We start from the raw sequence: 19151 nt of genomic DNA, 5'->3' as shown, positions 1-19151 counted from the left end.
AGAAGAGATTAGGTGGAGGGTCATATATTAATATTTACCACGGTTAAACAAAACCGTAGCAAATTTTTCACGGTTTAATAAAAACCGTGCCAAATATTTTCACGGTTTAATATTAACCGTGGCAAATTCATTCCATGTTTTAATTTAATGAATCAAAATTTTATATAAATCATAGCTTCAAATTTTTGTAAAATCGCCATAAATAATATGCATGTATAATGGAACAGAAAAAATTTAAAGGTAATAAATTGTTAAATATATTTATAAATTAAAATTGCCACGGTTAAAATAAAACCGTGACAAATGTTGTCACGGTTAAAAATAAACCGTGGCAAAAAGTGTCACGGTTTTATTCAACCGTGGAAAATGTATATTATGTTTTAATTTAATCATTCATAATTTTGTATAAATAATAGCTTGAAATTTTTGTATAATCGACACTACTAATATGCATCTCTAATGAAAACCGAGAAAAATTAAAGGCATTAAATTGTGATATTTATTAATAAATTAAATTGACAGATGCAATAAACTGTGATATTAACCGTGGCAATTATGTTTTGTTAATTTTTTTCTATATAATGTATTATTTATTCTGCAAACTTTATAAATAAAATTCGATACAGTACAATAAAAAAAACCTTGTTATATGATAAATTATTTCATTAATGATACAAAGCATATATTTACACTGGACTACATGTTAAACGTTAGATCGATACTACTCACTATCTTCAGATTGATTGATTGTTTCTTCATCTGTGGATGCTTGAACATTGTCTGTATCGCTATTTTGAGTTCCAGTGTCGATGTCGTTATCGTACATTACGGTGACGTCAACAAGACTTTGTGTGTTTAGCAGTAGTTGTGTCTCCAATCCATGACTTTGACTCTCGTGGTTTTGAAATGCCTCGTTTGCAATACCGCCGCCATGGTCCATGTCACCTCTGATTTGAGGAACGTAATCGCGTTTTCTCATTCCACTGACGTAGACCCAATCGGATACTGTTTTCTTTGTTGAAGGGTAAGTTAAGTACACAACTTGCGAAGCTTGTGTACAAAAAACAAAAGGATCATAATAACGTAACCTTCTCTTCCGATTGATTTCCACTATTTTATACTTCGGATGAACTCTCGTACCCAATCTGGGATGCGTATCAAACCATGTGCATCTGAAAAGTACAGTCTTATTTGGTGAATCTCTAGAGTATTTTACCTCTAGTATCTCATCTATGATGCCATAATAGTCCGTCGACGTCCCATCACCAGCAAAACCTTTGACATGGACCCCTGAATTATCTATTGCTTTGTGAGTAGAATCTTCTTTCGTATGAAAGTTGAAACCATTAATAGCATAACCCCGAAGACACTTGACTTTGGAGAGGGGCCCGATAGCAAGTTGTTTTACATCTGGTGAAATGTTACAATCTTGATTTTCAAATGTCTGCATGTTAATTTCATTTTGTTGAAACATTCAATGTCAATGAAATAAAAATGACAATAATTTATACACTAAGTAGAAGAAATGGGTTTGACTAACATAATTTTTGAACCACGGGAAAAAATTTTGCTGTAATTGTGCATCGACGTCAGTGTTACTAATTCCTGGGACACTTAATCTCAAGTGGTTCTCGTACATTCTGCATCGAAAGAAAGTAAAAAAATAATAAATAAATATTCATGAGATATTATATGAGACACACAATAATGTTATCGCATTACGGTACTTACTGGACAAATGACCTCGTCTCGGCACAATTTAACAGCATATATGTTGCAAGAGAATGATATTCATTGTCCTGAAGATTTCTAGACTTGGATGCACCAATAGACCTGCCCACAACTTTGAACACCGATATAGTATCTGTCACTCCCTCATTCACAGCTGATGTCCTGTTTCTCATTGTCATCATCTCCCTAGTTTTGATTGACTCACTGAAATAATGCTGACAAAATATGGATGCTTCTTTGACCAGATAAGCATTGCAAATCGATCCTTCTACGCGTGCTTTATTCCGAACAGTTTTCTTCAAAGTACGTAAATATCTCTCGAATGGATACATCCATCTATCTTGAACTGGCCCACAAACAAGGGCTTCGTACGGGAGATGTATGCATAGATGTTCCATAGAGTCGAAGAAACTTGATGGAAATATTTTTTCCAATTTCCACATAATCACTGGTATTTGCTCATTCAATCTTAGAACATCACTTACTTTTATATTACGTGCAGTTAAATCCGAGAAGAATAAACTAAGTTCTGTCAAAACCTCCCACACTTCTTTTGGTAATAGTTCCTTAAAGACGACAGGTATAAGTCGTTGCATGAACACATGACAATCATGACTTTTCAAACCAAACACGCGTAACTTGTTCATGTCGACGCACCGGGACAGTTTGGACACGTAACCATCTGAGAATCGAACATCTTTCAGCCATCTACAGATGGCACGTCTTTCTTCTTTTTCGAGGGAATATATCGTCTTTGGATATCTGCCGCTGCCAATATCAAAATGCAACTCTGGTCTTATAGACATGTCAACAAGGTCTGCCCTAGATTTGGCGTTATCTTTTGTTTTTCCAGGCACATTCATTAAAGTATTGAATATGTTATCAAATACGTTTTTCTCGATGTGCATCACATCCAAAGTATGTCTGACCATGTTCGAACTCCAGTAAGGCAACTCCCAAAAAATACTTCTCTTCCTCCACCCGCTTGCTGACATTTTGTATAACTCTTTGTAATGCTCTTCAGCGTCCACTTCGTACGATGGTAAAAAACCGTACGAGTCCAACTCGTCGAGTAATTCATGTCCGGATCTCATAGGTCTGGCAGTGTGCGACATAGTTTGACCTCTTCTGAAAAGATTTCTACTCCGATGCAATGGATGATTCACGGGAAGAAACTTTCTATGATTGTCAAACCAACTTGTTTTCCTGCTATGTGTTAGTGTGAACGCCTCCGAGTCTGACATACAATGTGGACATGCTTGTTTACCAGCGGTAATCCAACCAGATAACATTGCGTAAGCTGGAAAATCACTAATAGTCCACATCAGAGCTGCTCTCAAAGTGAAGTTTGTACGAGAATGAACGTCATACGTAATAGCACCATCGTGCCAGAGTGACTGAAGTTCTGTGACTAGTGGTTGTAGAAATACATCGAGTTTGTCTTTTGGATTCTTTGGGCCAGGAGCAAGCACAGTCAGAAACATATACTCGTCTTTCATGCACATCCAAGGAGGCAAATTATATGGAGTCAAAATCACAGGCCAAGACGAATATTGCTGACCTGACTGACCAAAAGGTTGGAAACCATCAGCAGAAAGTGCTAGTCTCACATTCCTTATCTCGGAGGCAAAGGTAGGGTGTGTGTCTGTGAAGTTGCGCCAAGCAGGTGAATCCGAAGGGTGAGTCATCGTTTCTCCATCATACACATGCTCGTGGTGCCATCGCATGTGTGACGCCGTTGCTTCTGAGGCATACAATCTTTGGAGACGAGGCGTAAGGGGGAAGTAATACATACGCTTGTATGCGATTTGCTTCATATTTTTCCTAGATCCACGAGATCGACTTTGTTTGTAGCGTGGATGCTCACAGAATCTGCATGTCGTCAACTCGCTGTCTATGCCCCAATATATCATGCAATTGTTGTTGCAACAATCAATTTTTTCGACCGGCAAACCCATATCCTTGACTAATCTCTTGGTTGCATTGAAGTTCTTTGGAAAATTGTGATCGGCAGGACATAACTCTGTCATTAATTGACACATGTCATTGTAATTCCTTTCAGACATGCTTTGCTCATATTTCATCTTCAACAACCTTGCAAGAACAGACAACAAGGTATGTCCATGTGGATTTCCTTCCCAAATCTCCTTCTCCGTCGATTTTATCATATCATATAAAGCTCTAGCAATCATGTTAGGATCCTCCTCGGTGACATTGATGTGGGGATCTTCGATAACATTGGCATCAGGATCCTCGTTCACTGTCGCCTTATTAGTTACATTTGGGTAATCATAATAAGATTGTTCGCCTTCATATTGGTATTCACTCTCAAAATATGAGTTTGGATTCCGTAAATTTGCAAAATTTGGTGGCATATCATCCGTGCTCGTACGCCGACTACTTCGAGATGAGGATGGTGCATCCATATTAACTCCTTCAAACGATGGACGGATGTAATTTTCCCCATGAAAGTACCAATTGTAATAGTTAGGAACAAAGCCATACCTGCACAAGTGGAACTTGACCGTATTCTCATCCCAATAAGATAGATTCTGACATTTCTTATGGTTACATGGACATCTTATAGTTCCGTCAGGTAAACATGTCGGATTACTCTTCGCAAAAGCAACAAATACCTCGATCCCATTAATGTATTCGTCATTCAATGATCCATTAACATATCGCCGATCCATCCAACTTCGATCATAAGCCATGCAGTCCTACAGTAAATTAAATATAACAATTGAATGTTTGTATTATAATAAGGTACCAGAGACTATTTTATATAATAACATTATATAGTATATATATAATGTATATAGAAAAAATACTATATAGTATAATTATAATATAATCACGCCACGTTATTATAAATCTGTGACAAAGACTTCTTTAATACAATAACATTATATTAAATAATAGAATGTCTAGATATTTAAATAATATAAATGACACCACGTTATTATAATTAGATGTTATAAATTTATTTTATATAATAAAATAAAATTATATATTAAATATATAGTTTAAAAATTGAGTAAATACTAAAATTATATAAATAGATGTTAGAAACTCCTTTAAAATAAGAGAAATTTTTTAAAATTACCTTCTAAAAATACCAATAATCAAATATTACCCTAATGTAAGTTAATTTTAAAACTAACCTTAACTTCCAAATATATTCTTTTAACAATTAATAGATTAAACATACAAACATATTATATTGAACTAATATGATAATATGATTATCAAACTACTACATACATATTTTATTAAATAATTGGTCTATTGCACTTGTGTTTAATTTAACTGCATTTGTTTTTATATTCAAATTTATTTTTTATTTTATTTATATTTATAATATAACTTTTAAATAATTATAAAGTGTTAGTCAGTCATAATTGTAATAGTTATTGTTATTATTATCTGATCCATAAATACAAATTCATGACTTAAAAATTCATCACAAATAAATATAATCCTTATGTGTTGTTAGTATTGTCATTAATAATATTATTAGTTTCTCTTTTCAAATTTTGTTTTTAACTTTATTTATTATTATTTTCAGTTAAATATTTTTCAGATTATATATTTAAGTTTAATATTCATTTTGTGATTAATATTATCAATCTCAAATTATTCTTGATCATTTAATTAGTATTATATTTATTACGATTATTATAATTATTAATATAATTTATACGTTTATAATTAATATAATGTTTTTAATACATACTAATTATTATTAATATTTTAATTTATTATCATTCATAATATTATTATTATCATGAAAAATTTATTATTTATCAAGAATAAATAATTTTATATTCGATTTATAATTAATATTATCAATAATATAACTTTTTTAACTAATTATAATTATAATTATTATTAATATTTAAATTTATTATTATTCTTATTAATATATTGTTATTATCACAACGAATAATGAATATATAATGAAATAAATTTATTTTAATTTTTTGAAAAGCAATTTTTTTTTTAAGTTGTAATATTTTATTGAGATAATGGAATGAATAAGGAAAGAGCATTTTTGGATTATTAAACTATAAAAGGTTATATTTTATATAATCTTTAATAATGAAGGCTATTTTTAAAAATACAATATTAATGTGGTCTAAAAATAAGTCAATTCTCTTAAAAAATAATAACATGATTATAAATAAAAATTTACAAATAAAAATGTGTGAAAATAAGCTAAATATATATACAATAAATTAAAAAGTACGTAATAGAACACAATATATACACAAAATCACAATAATATAATCATATGACATTTAAATAATAATAGTATCCAAATTCACGTTTCTATATTTTTGGGTGTGTTGAATCCAATATTTTGGTGATAACAAACAACAACTCATTGTATAGGAATGTGCTGCCAACCATTGTATTTCAGGAATCTACTACAACTTCTACCGGAAGCTTGTCAACCGCCTTTGCTCTCGACCGGCTGAAGTCACAAGCCTATCGACTGGCTATCAAAACCAGCAGAGGATAAATCTATCTACCGGAAGCTTGTCAACCGCCTTTGTCTCTCGACCGGTTGAAGTCACAAGCTTATCGACTGGTTATTCAAACTAGCAGAGGACAAATATCTCTACAGGTAGAATGCCAACTGTTTATCAGGATATCTCAAGACAAGTACCTGTGACAAGATGTTCTTTGCAAGATCTTTTATTAAAAGCAGAACCGGCGTGTCAGAAGATATGTTGACTCCTGCAATCGAGACAACAGGTTGCACCAAAATGGCAAAAACACAGAATGACTACAGATAAAGCATTCGACCGTTTATTCCAGTTTTGGACCCTGGAAGTTGTCTGCAGTGTACGATCTTCATGCAGAATCATCAATGCATTTATGAGCATTAAATGTGCATTCAATGCAGCATCAGAACGTTCAAAATAAAGACGTTGATGATTGACCTATATAAAGGGAAGATTGCTCAAGAAGTGAGATAACAAAAAAAAAAAAAAAAGGGTAGACAACAAAGAGAGACAAGCAATTCAGAAAAATCTCAATCAACTCAATCACTTGAATAATATCAGAAGTCCTCATCTGATATACTTGAGCACACTTACAAGATCATTCATTTGCTGCTCAAATAAACCCTCGCCTACAGTTCACATATCTGATCGTCAAGGATCATCCTAGGGTTTTCAAGCCTCTCGACCGCTCTGCAGTTTGAGAAGCTCAACTCAACTATACTCATTGTTGAAGAGAATTGAAGCTACTCTGAAAGCTTCCACCAGTCTGATAAGAACTGAGAATCTTATCTGTGTAAATCTAGGAGTTTTGGATTAGGCATTGGATAAGTCCTAAGTCTGAAGTGGGTGTATTACAAGACGTTGTAATAACCAAAGTCTTCTAGTGAATTCCTTCCTAAGTGGAAGAAGGGGAGACGTAGAAGGATTAAGCCTTCGAACTTCCATAAATCGTGCCTTAGTCTTTACTGCTATTTATCTTACTTTCTGCTCATACATTGCATTATAAACTTTGCATCACTAAAACCTCTGAACTATTTCCGCATTATTTAAGTTGTTCAAACCGTTTTAGAAGTTGAGAAAACAGATTAAGTGAACTAAACCTCACTTGATCATTTTGAAGAAGAAGAAGAAAAGTTTCAGAGTGTATTCACCCCCCCTCTACCCTCTGAACCGATCCCAACAAGTGGTATCAGAGCGGGTTCCTTTCTCAACTGCTGATCTGAAGTTTTAAAATCATGACTTCTTTCAACAGAATTCCTATGTTTTCTAAAGAAGAGTATGATGATTGGAAAATTCGCATGCAGGCACATCTTGCAGCACAGGATGATGACATGCTATATGTCATAACAGACGGTCCTATCAAAATTATGAAGGTCAACCCAGCTCTAGCCGATGGTGCAGGACAAATGATTGAGAAACCAAGAGCTGAGTGGACCACTGAGGACAAAAAGAAGGCCAATCTTGACAATGTGGCCCGGGACATCCTATACAAAACACTGGATAAGAATATGTTCAGCAAAATCAAGTCATGTTCCACAGCAAAGGAGATTTGGGAGAAGCTCACTCAGCTATGTGAAGGGAATGACCAGACAAAGGAAAACAAGCTCACTTTGGCCATTCAAAAATATGACAACGCCAAAATGAAGCCAGGGGAAACCATGGCTGAATTTGATGAACGGTTCAGTAGTATCATCTGTGATCTTATTGCTTTAGGTAAAACTTATACTAACCGTGAAATTGCTGTGAAGGTTATGAGAGCTTTACCCAAAGAATGGGAGATCAAGACAGTGGCCATGAGAGAGTCAAAAGACTTAAGCAAGGTTGAACTGCATGATCTCTTTGCAGATCTCAAAGCCTACGAGTTCGAGCTCAACATGAGAACAGAAGATGAACCATCTACTTCTCAACCAACCAAGGCCTTAACCTCAACCGTGATATGTCCACCGGTCGAGGAAGCTCCAAAGAGATCAGCTGAGCAAATCAGCAATGAAGCCATGACACTCTTTGTCAAGAAATTTGGTAGATTTATGCGTAAAAACAATTCTAAATTTAAAAATTATCATAAATCGGACCATACAAAGGATGATCCTACTTGTTTTAACTGTGGCAAGTCAGGCCACTTCATTGCAGACTGCACCAAGCCTAAGAACAATGATCAGAAGCAATTCTCCGAAAGAAGAAGGGGTAAGGAGGATAAAAGGACGTTTAGAAAAGGAAGAGACCAAAGGGTTCTAGTAGCAGACGAAAGCAAAAGCAAGTGGGCTGAGTCTGACTCTGACAACTCCAATACTGGAAGCTCTTCAGATGACAGCGATGATGAAAAAGTGGAATGCCTTATGGCCGACATCGAAGAAGAAGCTGAGGAGGTATTTGACTTTGGCTCACCTGAATTTACTCACAGTGATTTAGTTACTGCTTTACACGAAATGGCTAATGAATACAAAGCATTATCCAAGGAGTTCGAGGAAGTAAAGGCAGAAAGAGCTGACCTAAAAGATAAGTCAAGCAAATCAAGCTGCATGCAGCAAAAAGAGCTTGATGGTCTTAAGGTCAAGCTAAGTCTGCTGGCTACTGAGAACGACACCTTGAAAAGAGTATTCCAAGCTACCTTGATTGAGAATAAAAAACTACTTGAAACCATTAAGGCTTGGAATAAATCTTCTGTAACCATTGACAAGATTCAAGAAATCCAAAGACCGGTACATGATAAAACCGGTCTAGGGTTTGGAACAAATGAACAGTCTATGGAATCCTGTATTCAGTCAAGCCTGGACAAAGGCAATCTTAACAAAATAAGATTTGTCAGGTCCAGCACGATATATGAACACGATAAGTGCAGCTTTGACAAAAATCAAAAAGTATCTAACGAACGAAGCTCTAAGCATAGAGGGCTGGGATATGTGGATCCCCAGACCTCTAATCAAAGAGGAACTTGGATCAAACCAAAACCTAATGAAAGAAGAAAGGGAAACCAATCTAATTTCAAAAGGCCATGGAATGAGTCTAACTACTCTAAGAAAGATGGTCAAAGGAGAAGCCTTACCAGTACTTTAATTGCAGGCCAGTTCAAAAGAGGTACAGGCTAACTGATGAAAATCAAAAAGGCAAGCAGCACACAGCAACCTCACAAGCACACACATTTACTGCCTATCGACCGCACAGATTTCTGGACACACACACGGGCAAACCTATAAGGGTGTTCCAGGTGTGGGTCCCGAAAGGGCTAATCCGACCTGGACCCTACTAGATATGGGTACCAAAAGTTCTTCACTCTTTGCAGGTACTAAAAGTCCAAACGGGCGAGAAAACCACTTCTATCAAGGACACTACCTGGTATTTAGATAGCGGTTGCTCACGACACATGACAGGGAATCCAGAACTTCTAACAGAAGTGGTGTTGTGCAAAGGACCAAAGATCAGCTTTGGAGACAACTCCAAAGGTAAAACCGTGGGTAAGGGTAAGATTATCCATGGTAACATCATTATTAAAGATGTGTTACTTGTTGACAAACTATGCTATAATTTGATAAGTATTAGTCAACTATGTGACAATGATCATTCGGTCGAGTTTCACAAACACACTTGCCTCATAAAAAATGACAAAGGTGAGACTCTTATGACCGGTGTACGAGACCTAAACACCTACAAGGTAAACTGGTCTTGCTCACATATTTCTTCACCTACTTGTCTTACTGCTCATCATGATAAACATTGGTTGTGGCATAAGCGGTTAAATCATCTAAATTTTAAGTCCATTTTTAACTTGAGGAAGCATGATTTGGTTTCTGGTCTGCCCGAAGGAGATTTTATAAAAGACAAAGTTTGTCCTGCTTGTCAACTAGGAAAGCAGGTGAGAGCAACCTTTAAAAATAAAGGGTGTATGTCTTCTTCCAAATGTTTAGACTTACTTCACATGGACCTATTTGGTCCTATACCAGTAAGAAGCATAGGGGGAATGAGATATGCTCTTGTTGTTATTGATGACTTTTCTCGATTTACTTGGGTCATCTTTCTCTCTTCAAAAGATCAAACTGCACCTCACCTGATTAAGCTTTTTAAACGCTTGCAAAATGAACAATCTACTGTGATAGATAGAATCAGGAGTGATAGAGGGACTGAATTTTTAAACACCACTCTTATGACTTATCTAGATGATCAGGGAATCAAGCATGAGTTGTCAGCTGCTAGATCCCCACAGCAAAATGGGGTGGCTGAAAGAAGGAACCGTACTTTAAAAGAAGCAGCCAGAACTATGATTGCTGATTCAAATGTTTCTCAAAGGCTTTGGGCAGAAGCAGTTAACACAGCTTGCTATACTCAAAACAGATCTATGATTAATAAACGATTTAACAAAACTCCATATGAGATCTGGAATGGCACAAAACCTGATATTTCATACTTCAAAATTTTTGGGTGCAAATGCTTTATCCACAACAATGGCAAAAACCATTTGACAGCCTTCGATGCCAAAGCAGACGAAGGAACTTTTATTGGTTACTCAGCCGTTAGCAGAGCTTATCGAGTGTTCAATCAAAGATCACTAACGGTCGAGGAAACCATTCATGTTGTTTTTGATGAATCTACTCTTTGTACAGAACAAACTCAAGGGAGCATAAATGATCTGAGTCATAGACTGGAAAACACAAATCTACAGGAAGAGAGTGACAGTGATCTATATCCTCCAAAGAAGGATGATCCAGTTCCCTCTACCGGGTGTGATCAAACAAGGCCAGAAGTGGATCCACCGGTTGATAACAATCCTCCAGCCAATGATGATCCAGTAAACGAGGACGTTCATCAACCAATTGATGACAACCCTTTAGGGAATTATTTTAGGTGGAACAAAGATCATCCACCTGGGTTGGTCATAGGTGACCCTTCTGCTCCTCGAAAAACACGTGGTCAAATGATTAATGAATTCTTGCATGCAACTTTCATATCTCAGGTAGAGCCCAAGAAAATAGATGAAGCTCTATCAGATGCCAGCTGGATTGAAGCTATGCAAGAAGAGTTGAATCAATTCACCCGCAACAATGTTTGGCATCTAGTTCCTCGACCGAAAAATCAAAATGTGATTGGAACTAGATGGGTGTTTCGTAACAAGCTCGATGAACATGGCACTGTTGTGCGTAACAAAGCTCGACTTGTTGCTCAAGGATTCAGACAAGAAGAAGGCATAGACTTTGAGGAATCCTTCGCGCCAGTTGCAAGACTAGAAGCAATCCGCATCTTTCTTGCTTATGCAGCCTTCAAGAATTTTAAAGTTTATCAAATGGATGTGAAGTCTGCATTCCTCAATGGTCTACTTCAAGAAGAGGTGTACGTTGAACAACCACCAGGTTTTGTCAATCCTACTCATCCTCAATATATCTATAAACTTGACAAAGCTCTCTATGGATTAAAACAAGCACCGCGTGCTTGGTATGACACATTACTAAAATTTTTACTGGAACATGATTTCCAAATTGGAACGGTCGATAAGACCCTGTTTAAATTTGTAAAAGGTGATCATGTGTTACTAGTACAAATTTATGTTGATGACATTATATTTGGGTCAACTAACCCCAAGTTGTGCTCAAAGTTCTCTAAACTGATGCAGGAGAAGTTTGAAATGAGCATGATGGGCGAGCTAAACTTCTTTCTTGGACTTCAAGTGAAGCAACTTGAAACTGGAATATTCATCAATCAGTCCAAGTATGCCAAGGAATTGGTAAAGAAGTTTGGAATGGAACAATGCTCAACTGTATCTACCCCCATGAGTACATCAATTAAGCTTGATAAAGATGAAGGGGGAATTCCGGTCGAGGTAACCATGTATCGAGGCCTTATTGGTTCACTGCTCTATTTGACTGCCAGTCGACCGGATATCATGTATTCAGTTTGTTTATGTGCTAGATTTCAAGCTGCACCTAAGCAATCTCATTTCATTGCTACCAAACGAATACTTAAATATATTAAAGGAACTACTAATGTGGGTCTTTGGTATCCCAAAGATTCAAATCTCAATCTTATTGGCTATTCAGATGCAGATTATGCAGGTTGTAGAATTGATCGCAAAAGTACAAGTGGCACATGTCAATTCCTTGGAGATAGACTAATTTCGTGGTCAAGTAAGAAGCAGACATCAATTGCTACCTCGACCGCCGAAGCAGAATACCTTGCTGCTGGCAGCTGTTGTGCTCAAATACTCTGGATTCAACAGCAGCTTAATGATTATGGGATTCGGTCGAGTGAAGCTCCAATCTACTGTGACAATACAAGTGCCATAGCCATCACTCACAATCCAGTGATGCACTCTAGGACAAAGCACATTGATGTCAGGCATCACTTTATCCGAGATCATGTCTTAAAGAAGGAAATCCGGCTGGAATACATCTCTACTGATCAGCAAGCAGCAGACATATTCACCAAGCCTCTACCGGACGCTAAGTTTTCATATTTTCGAAATATTCTTGGATTAGTAGATTTAAGTTAGTATGCATGTGTTTAGGGGGAATGATTGTCAATATGACATTAATAGATTAGCTGTTACGTTGCCATAAATATTGACATATCATCCGCCTTTAACTAGTCTCTGACAGGCTTCGTACTAGCAGCTTGGTGCTTTGAACCAAATGACATTAATTGGGCGCCGTGATTATGCTCTTCAAAACTTTTTGAATTTCAAAAATACTTTTCATGACGTCACCCTATGGCCCATAGGTTCCTATATATACTTCTTTACACTCGTATATCAATCTTTCACCTTTGCTAAAAGCTTTCATATTGTATTAAACGCATCATCGAATTACTCTCTAGATTTTGCTTACTCTCTGCTCGAGTTCTTATCTACAGCTATCATTTCGATCCAGAAGACTTGCCTCGCAATCAACTTTGATTCCGTTGTTAAGGCAAACAACGCAGGAATATCTGAGGTCTTCACCATGCTTGAAGCCTCTGGACTGAAGAAATTTCTGGAATGCAGCGCCATCTGCGATTTGCCTGTTTTGAAGGAGTTCTTTGCAACCGCTCAAATCGAGCATGGGACTATCAAATGCTTGATCAAGACAGAGGTCTACTCCTTCAATCAGAAGTTCTTCGCCAGCACATTTGATCTGCCCTCCAGGGGTTTGACAAAATGCACGGATCTTCCAGATGGTAACTGCTCTTATTGGTTGAAGGAGTTCTCAACTACTGATGCTCCGATCAAACTGCCGGCCCAGAAGACATCTCTCACAGCTCCATTCAGGCTACTGACTAATATCGTGGCCAAGAATCTTCTGGCCAAGGCTGGATCTTACGACAAGGTGACGCTGGAGAAATTTCAATACATGGCTTGTATTGCCTCCAAGATCAACATAAACTGGTCAGACATTCTGTTCAATATTCTATGTGAAATGATCAGGGGCAAAGGGCAATCCGAGGGATTTGCTTTGCAAATCTGCCACATCTTGGGCGTCCTTGGAGTGGACTTTTCCAAGACTGAGCCTCTGCATCCCACCAAATGGCTCAACAAGTCTACGATTCTCAAATTCCTGAACAAGAAAGAGACTGCGGTCGACACCTTGCCCTCAACCGCAAAGGTTTTTGCTATCCCTCAACCGCTTTCAACGGTTCCGGTCGTGGCCAAACCAGTCCATACCAAAAAGTCTGCCAAGCGTCAACTGATCATCGAATCTGACTCTGAAGATGAATCACGTGAGAATGTTCCACTGATTCAAGATTTCAGCAAGTCATCCCCTTCGGTCTCCAAAGCAGCTGTGTCATCCACGCCTGCAGGCGAGAAGAAGAGGCAGCACAAGAAGCTAAAGTCTCTTTCTGGACTTGCTCCTACCCTGCCAACGGTCGAGACTACTACCGTTGTTGCTTCTACTGCTCCTCGTCCTACAAAGGGTGTGATAATCCGGGAAGGTGCCTCATCAGCTCCTGAGGTCACTCTAGCTGATCCCAAAGACAAAGGGAAAGGTGTGATGATCTACACACCCAAGGCTCAACCAGCAGCTACGATAGAACTCAATGTGATCATCTCTCACGTGCTCCGTACTGTCAAGCGTCATCTACAACGTTTTGACAGATGGCACCACTCCCGCACTCACTTGACACTCGCTCAAATATTTCCTAAATGGAAATCTCTAAACGTCATTGAGCAGAAGATGCTTCTATTTGCTGATACTGAAGACATCGTGGAGGCTCTGGGAAGAAGACATCTCATAGACTTGAAGCTTCGAGGAAGCCTGCTATCTCTGCTAATTAATGAGCGTGTCAAGAATTTCAAATCCAAGAGTCCTACCGCTGCCGATGACTTTGTGATTTTGACTGGACTACAGGATAGTCTACGTCAAATCACTCAACTACTTCAGCACTTCCAAGCTCTCAACAATGTCAAAACACCAGCTTCAGCAGCCTGTTTACAAGCTTATGTGCTGGAAGCACAAGTGATGATGAAAACCTTTCTCACTCAAGATCAGGGTGAAGAAGACGTCTATGCTCTCCCTTCTTCAGATGGGATTCTGACCGATCTCATCACTGCTGACCTCTTTCAATCATCTGCTCTAAGATCGAGTGTGGCAGCATCTTCATCGGTCGACCCCTCCTCAACCGCAGTCCAAGCAGTTACTCAACCGGAAGCAGTTGTGATTGCTCACTCCTCTCCAGTGACGACCGCTCACACTTCTCCCGGTCATTCACAAGATGTTTTAGAAGTGGTTGCACAAGAGATACCTGTCACCTCTGTGACAGAGGCTCCTTGCAGTAGTGAAGCAACAGTGCCCCTAACGGAGATATCAAGCACTATTGTATCACCTGCATCTCCAGAACAGCAAGTGACTGATGCTGATCCAGCACTTCAACCGTCTCCATCTACTGAAAAGTTTATGGAAGATCTCATTATGGATGAACCAAGTGCTGATCCTGGTACTCCACCAACCATATTGGCTGCAGTCGAAACTATTACATCTCCAACTGTACCATTATTGGAAGGTCCATCGGGTAGCTCTCCAGCCAGTTCACCCGCACCACATCATCGTGAGTCTAGCCCGGTTTCACCAAGAAATGACCCAGAAGGGCAAATGCTTCAGACTGATGATTCTTTAATTGAAGCCATGGCCGCAGCTCTAGATCATACCTTGATAAATCGGCTTCATGAGCTCATGCAAACGGTTAGGTCCTTCTCTCAAGACATAACAAACTCATCCTTATCGGTCGATAATTCACGCCAGACGATGATTCGGCATTTCGAGACCGTGTCTCGAGACCTTGCTTGTCTGTCCACAGAGATCACTAATCATCATCGCACTCAAATCAACACGCTCTCTACCGTCTCCGAACAAGTTATCCGATCCGAAAACCGCCTTCATAAGCAGTTGAATGATCGGATGGACTCTATGCAAGCCACTCTACTTGCTCAAATCGATGCAAAAATGGACACTATGCAAGCCTGCCTTGGCGCTCAACTCACTGAGGTCATCCTTCGACTCAACCAAGGTGATGCCAAAAAGGGGGAAGAAGAGCAACGTAGAGCAGCAGAGGCAAGAAGACGTGAAGAAGAGTCCAGAAGAAAAGAAGAAGCCGACAGAAGAAGAAGAGAAGGCGATAGGTCAGGAGGAGCCAGTTGGTTCAAAAGATGAACAACTTATCTCTTCTTTACTTATCGCAGCTGCATCTTATTTTTTTCTGTAGGTGTAATAAAAATGCTTATTGTACTTAATGAAATTCATTCTCTCAATGAAGTTCATTTTAATGCTTTCATATTGTTCTTGGAGCACTTAAGTTTTGTCATCACCAAAAAGGGGGAAATTGTTGAATCCGATATTTTGGTGATAACAAACAACAACTCATTGTATAGGAATGTGCTGCCAACCATTGTATTTCAGGAATCTACTACAACTTCTACCGGAAGCTTGTCAACCGCCTTTGCTCTCGACCGGCTGAAATCACAAGCCTATCGACTGGCTATCAAAACCAGCAGAGGATAAATCTATCTACCGGAAGCTTGTCAACCGCCTTTGTCTCTCGACCGGTTGAAGTCACAAGCTTATCGACTGGTTATTCAAACCAGCAGAGGACAAATATCTCTACAGGTAGAATGCCAACTGCTTATCAGGATATCTCAAGACAAGTACCTGTGACAAGATGTTCTTTGCAAGATCTTTTATTAAAAGCAGAACCGGCGTGTCAGAAGATATGTTGACTCCTGCAATCGAGACAACAGGTTGCACCAAAATGGCAAAAACACAGAATGACTACAGATAAAGCATTCGACCGTTTATTCCAGTTTTGGACCCTGGAAGTTGTCTGCAGTGTACGACCTTCATGCAGAATCATCAATGCATTTATGAGCATTAAATGTGCATTCAATGCAGCATCAGAACGTTCAAAATAAAGACGTTGATGATTGACCTATATAAAGGGAAGATTGCTCAAGAAGTGAGATAACAAAAAAAAAAGGGTAGACAACAAAGAGAGACAAGCAATTCAGAAAAATCTCAATCAACTCAATCACTTGAATAATATCAGAAGTCCTCATCTGATATACTTGAGCACACTTACAAGATCATTCATTTGCTGCTCAAATAAACCCTCGCCTATAGTTCACATATCTGATCGTCAAGGATCATCCTAGGGTTTTCAAGCCTCTCGACCGCTCTGCAGTTTGAGAAGCTCAACTCAACTATACTCATTGTTGAAGAGAATTAAAGCTACTCTGAAAGCTTCCACCAGTCTGATAAGAACTGAGAATCTTATCTGTGTAAATCTAGGAGTTTCGGATTAGGCATTGGATAAGTCCTAAGTCTGAAGTGGGTGTATTACAAGACGTTGTAATAACCAAAGTCTTCTAGTGAATTCCTTCCTAAGTGGAAGAAGGGGAGACGTAGAAGGATTAAGCCTTTGAACTTCCATAAATCGTGCCTTAGTCTTTACTGCTATTTATCTTACATTCTGCTCATACATTGCATTATAAACTTTGCATCACTAAAACCTCTGAACTATTTCCGCACTATTTAAGTTGTTCAAACCGTTTTAGAAGTTGAGAAAACAGATTAAGTGAACTAAACCTCACTTGATCATTTTGAAGAAGAAGAAGAAAAGTTTCAGAGTGTATTCACCCCCCTCTACCCTCTGAACCGATCCCAACAGGGTGCATTTACAAAAAATAAAATATAATCATATCACGTACCGTATTTTTTAGCTACCATACATATGCTGAAGCAGAAAATCCCAAAACAACCTTAGATTTATAGTTATTTCAAAAGTATAAAATATATATTAGTTGAATGCGTAGCATCGGGGTCGGGGTATTTGTAGTAGAATTTTTTTTCACGGTTTTTAAAAAACCGTTGCAATATAAAGCTTACGCGTAAAACAATTAATGCAGATGCAGACGCGTACAATGCGTGTTGACGCGTGCAGTATAAATTGCAACGGTTTTAATATAAACCGTTGCAAAATTTGGCACGGTTTATTAAAAGCGTTGCAATTGTAAATTTGCAACGCTTTTTTAAAAACCGTGGCAAAATTTGCAACGTTTTAATTAAAACCGTGGCTTTATTTTTCACACGGTTCTTATAACCGTTGCTATTTGTAACGCTTTTTTAAATCGTGACAAAGTTTGCAACGATATTTACAACCGTGACATTTTGTAACGCTTTAGAAAACCGTAGCAAAATGTTTAACGGTTTTTCAAAAACCGTGGCAAATTTCCGTGTAGTTTTTGTAGTGAAAAACTCTTTCAGACAGCATACTAAGTTTTAGGAAGGATTCAACATAATTATCAATTGTCCAAGATTAGAATGCTACCAAGCTTGAGAGGAAGTGTTAGAATATGGAATAGTTGGTTTGAATTGAAGTCGTCTTCTTGTAGTTTTAGTAATAACGTTTTCTTCTTGATTGGGAAATGTATAAATTGTGGGAAGCCATTTTTTCCGCTTTCATGCCAAATGCTCTTGTTTCTACAATTTAGCCTATTTATTCTGTTGATTTTGAATGTCTTGCATCATTGAGTTTACATGAATTTTATTGATAAATATGGTGTGCTATACATGTAGGGGCAAATTTACAAGATCCTCAAAATTGTGATGATTTTACTTTGGTCCAACATAGAATGCACATTAGCATACAGCAAGACTCATTTTTTACAAGACCCTTTACAAGTTTGCAAGAACATCGGCTAAGAGTTGTACAATGAGACATCTACATTTGCTCTAAACTGTTACATTCGTTTCTTCTCTGGACGTCCCATGGTCGACGCACCTTAGGTGGTCTTACAGGTCTTATTTCATCACCCATGGTGTTGGAAATGTATCTCTTCTGCATATATAAGCATTACAAAAATTGGATATGGCACTGAAGGAATAGACTTTTTTTCTGGAGAACAGCATGGGAGCATGGTATTCCATATAGCTGCCAATCACGGCAAAAATAAGAGCGCGTCCCCATGTTCGCTATTTCAGATATATCTGCTGTAAATGGATTCATTGAATCACATTTAGCACGTTTGTCCTCTACTTGCATTAGAAGCCGCTGGAAAGAGAGAGAGAAACTGAGCAAGAATTCCGACGAAGTTTTATTTTTTTATTTTTTATTTTTTTTTTGAAGCATGTCAATTCATTTGTTGAAGGCCACGGGTTTGTCTAGAGGACAAACGTGCTAAATGTGATTCAATGAATCCATTTACAATAGATATATCTGAAATAGCGAACATGGGGACGCGCTCTTATTCTTGCCGTGATTGGCAGCTATATGGAATACCATGCTATATATATATATATATATATATGTGTTTGATTGTACATGGTGGGCATGAAGTGGACATATAGTGTTGGGCACCATAAAAGAACTCTCGAGTTTGATATGTTATATTGTTAAATTTTAGTTCTAGTTTGTCATTTTAACGTTTTGTTTTGCAATTTTAATCTTTTTTTTTCTGACTTG

The 19151-nt window shown here is 37.9% G+C and overlaps 1 protein-coding gene across 1 annotated transcript; it reads right to left on the bottom strand.

The window, feature by feature from the left end:
- Positions 1 to 721: 721 nt before the first annotated feature.
- On the bottom strand, positions 722 to 18731 carry LOC140862501 (uncharacterized). Its single transcript, XM_073265531.1, has 5 exons — positions 18594 to 18731; positions 18471 to 18527; positions 1732 to 4451; positions 1541 to 1640; positions 722 to 1444 (listed from the first exon to the last, which is right to left on the bottom strand). The coding sequence occupies exons 1-5, from the start codon at positions 18729 to 18731 to the stop codon at positions 722 to 724; spliced, it is 3738 nt and encodes a 1245-aa protein (XP_073121632.1).
- Positions 18732 to 19151: the final 420 nt, after the last annotated feature.

The sequence above is a fragment of the Henckelia pumila genome, chromosome 4 (assembly GCF_033568475.1).
Source record: "Henckelia pumila isolate YLH828 chromosome 4, ASM3356847v2, whole genome shotgun sequence".
In the NCBI taxonomy this organism is placed as follows: domain Eukaryota; kingdom Viridiplantae; phylum Streptophyta; class Magnoliopsida; order Lamiales; family Gesneriaceae; genus Henckelia; species Henckelia pumila.
Note: the sequence above shows the minus strand (reverse complement) of the source record. Positions and strands in the feature narration are given on the sequence as shown.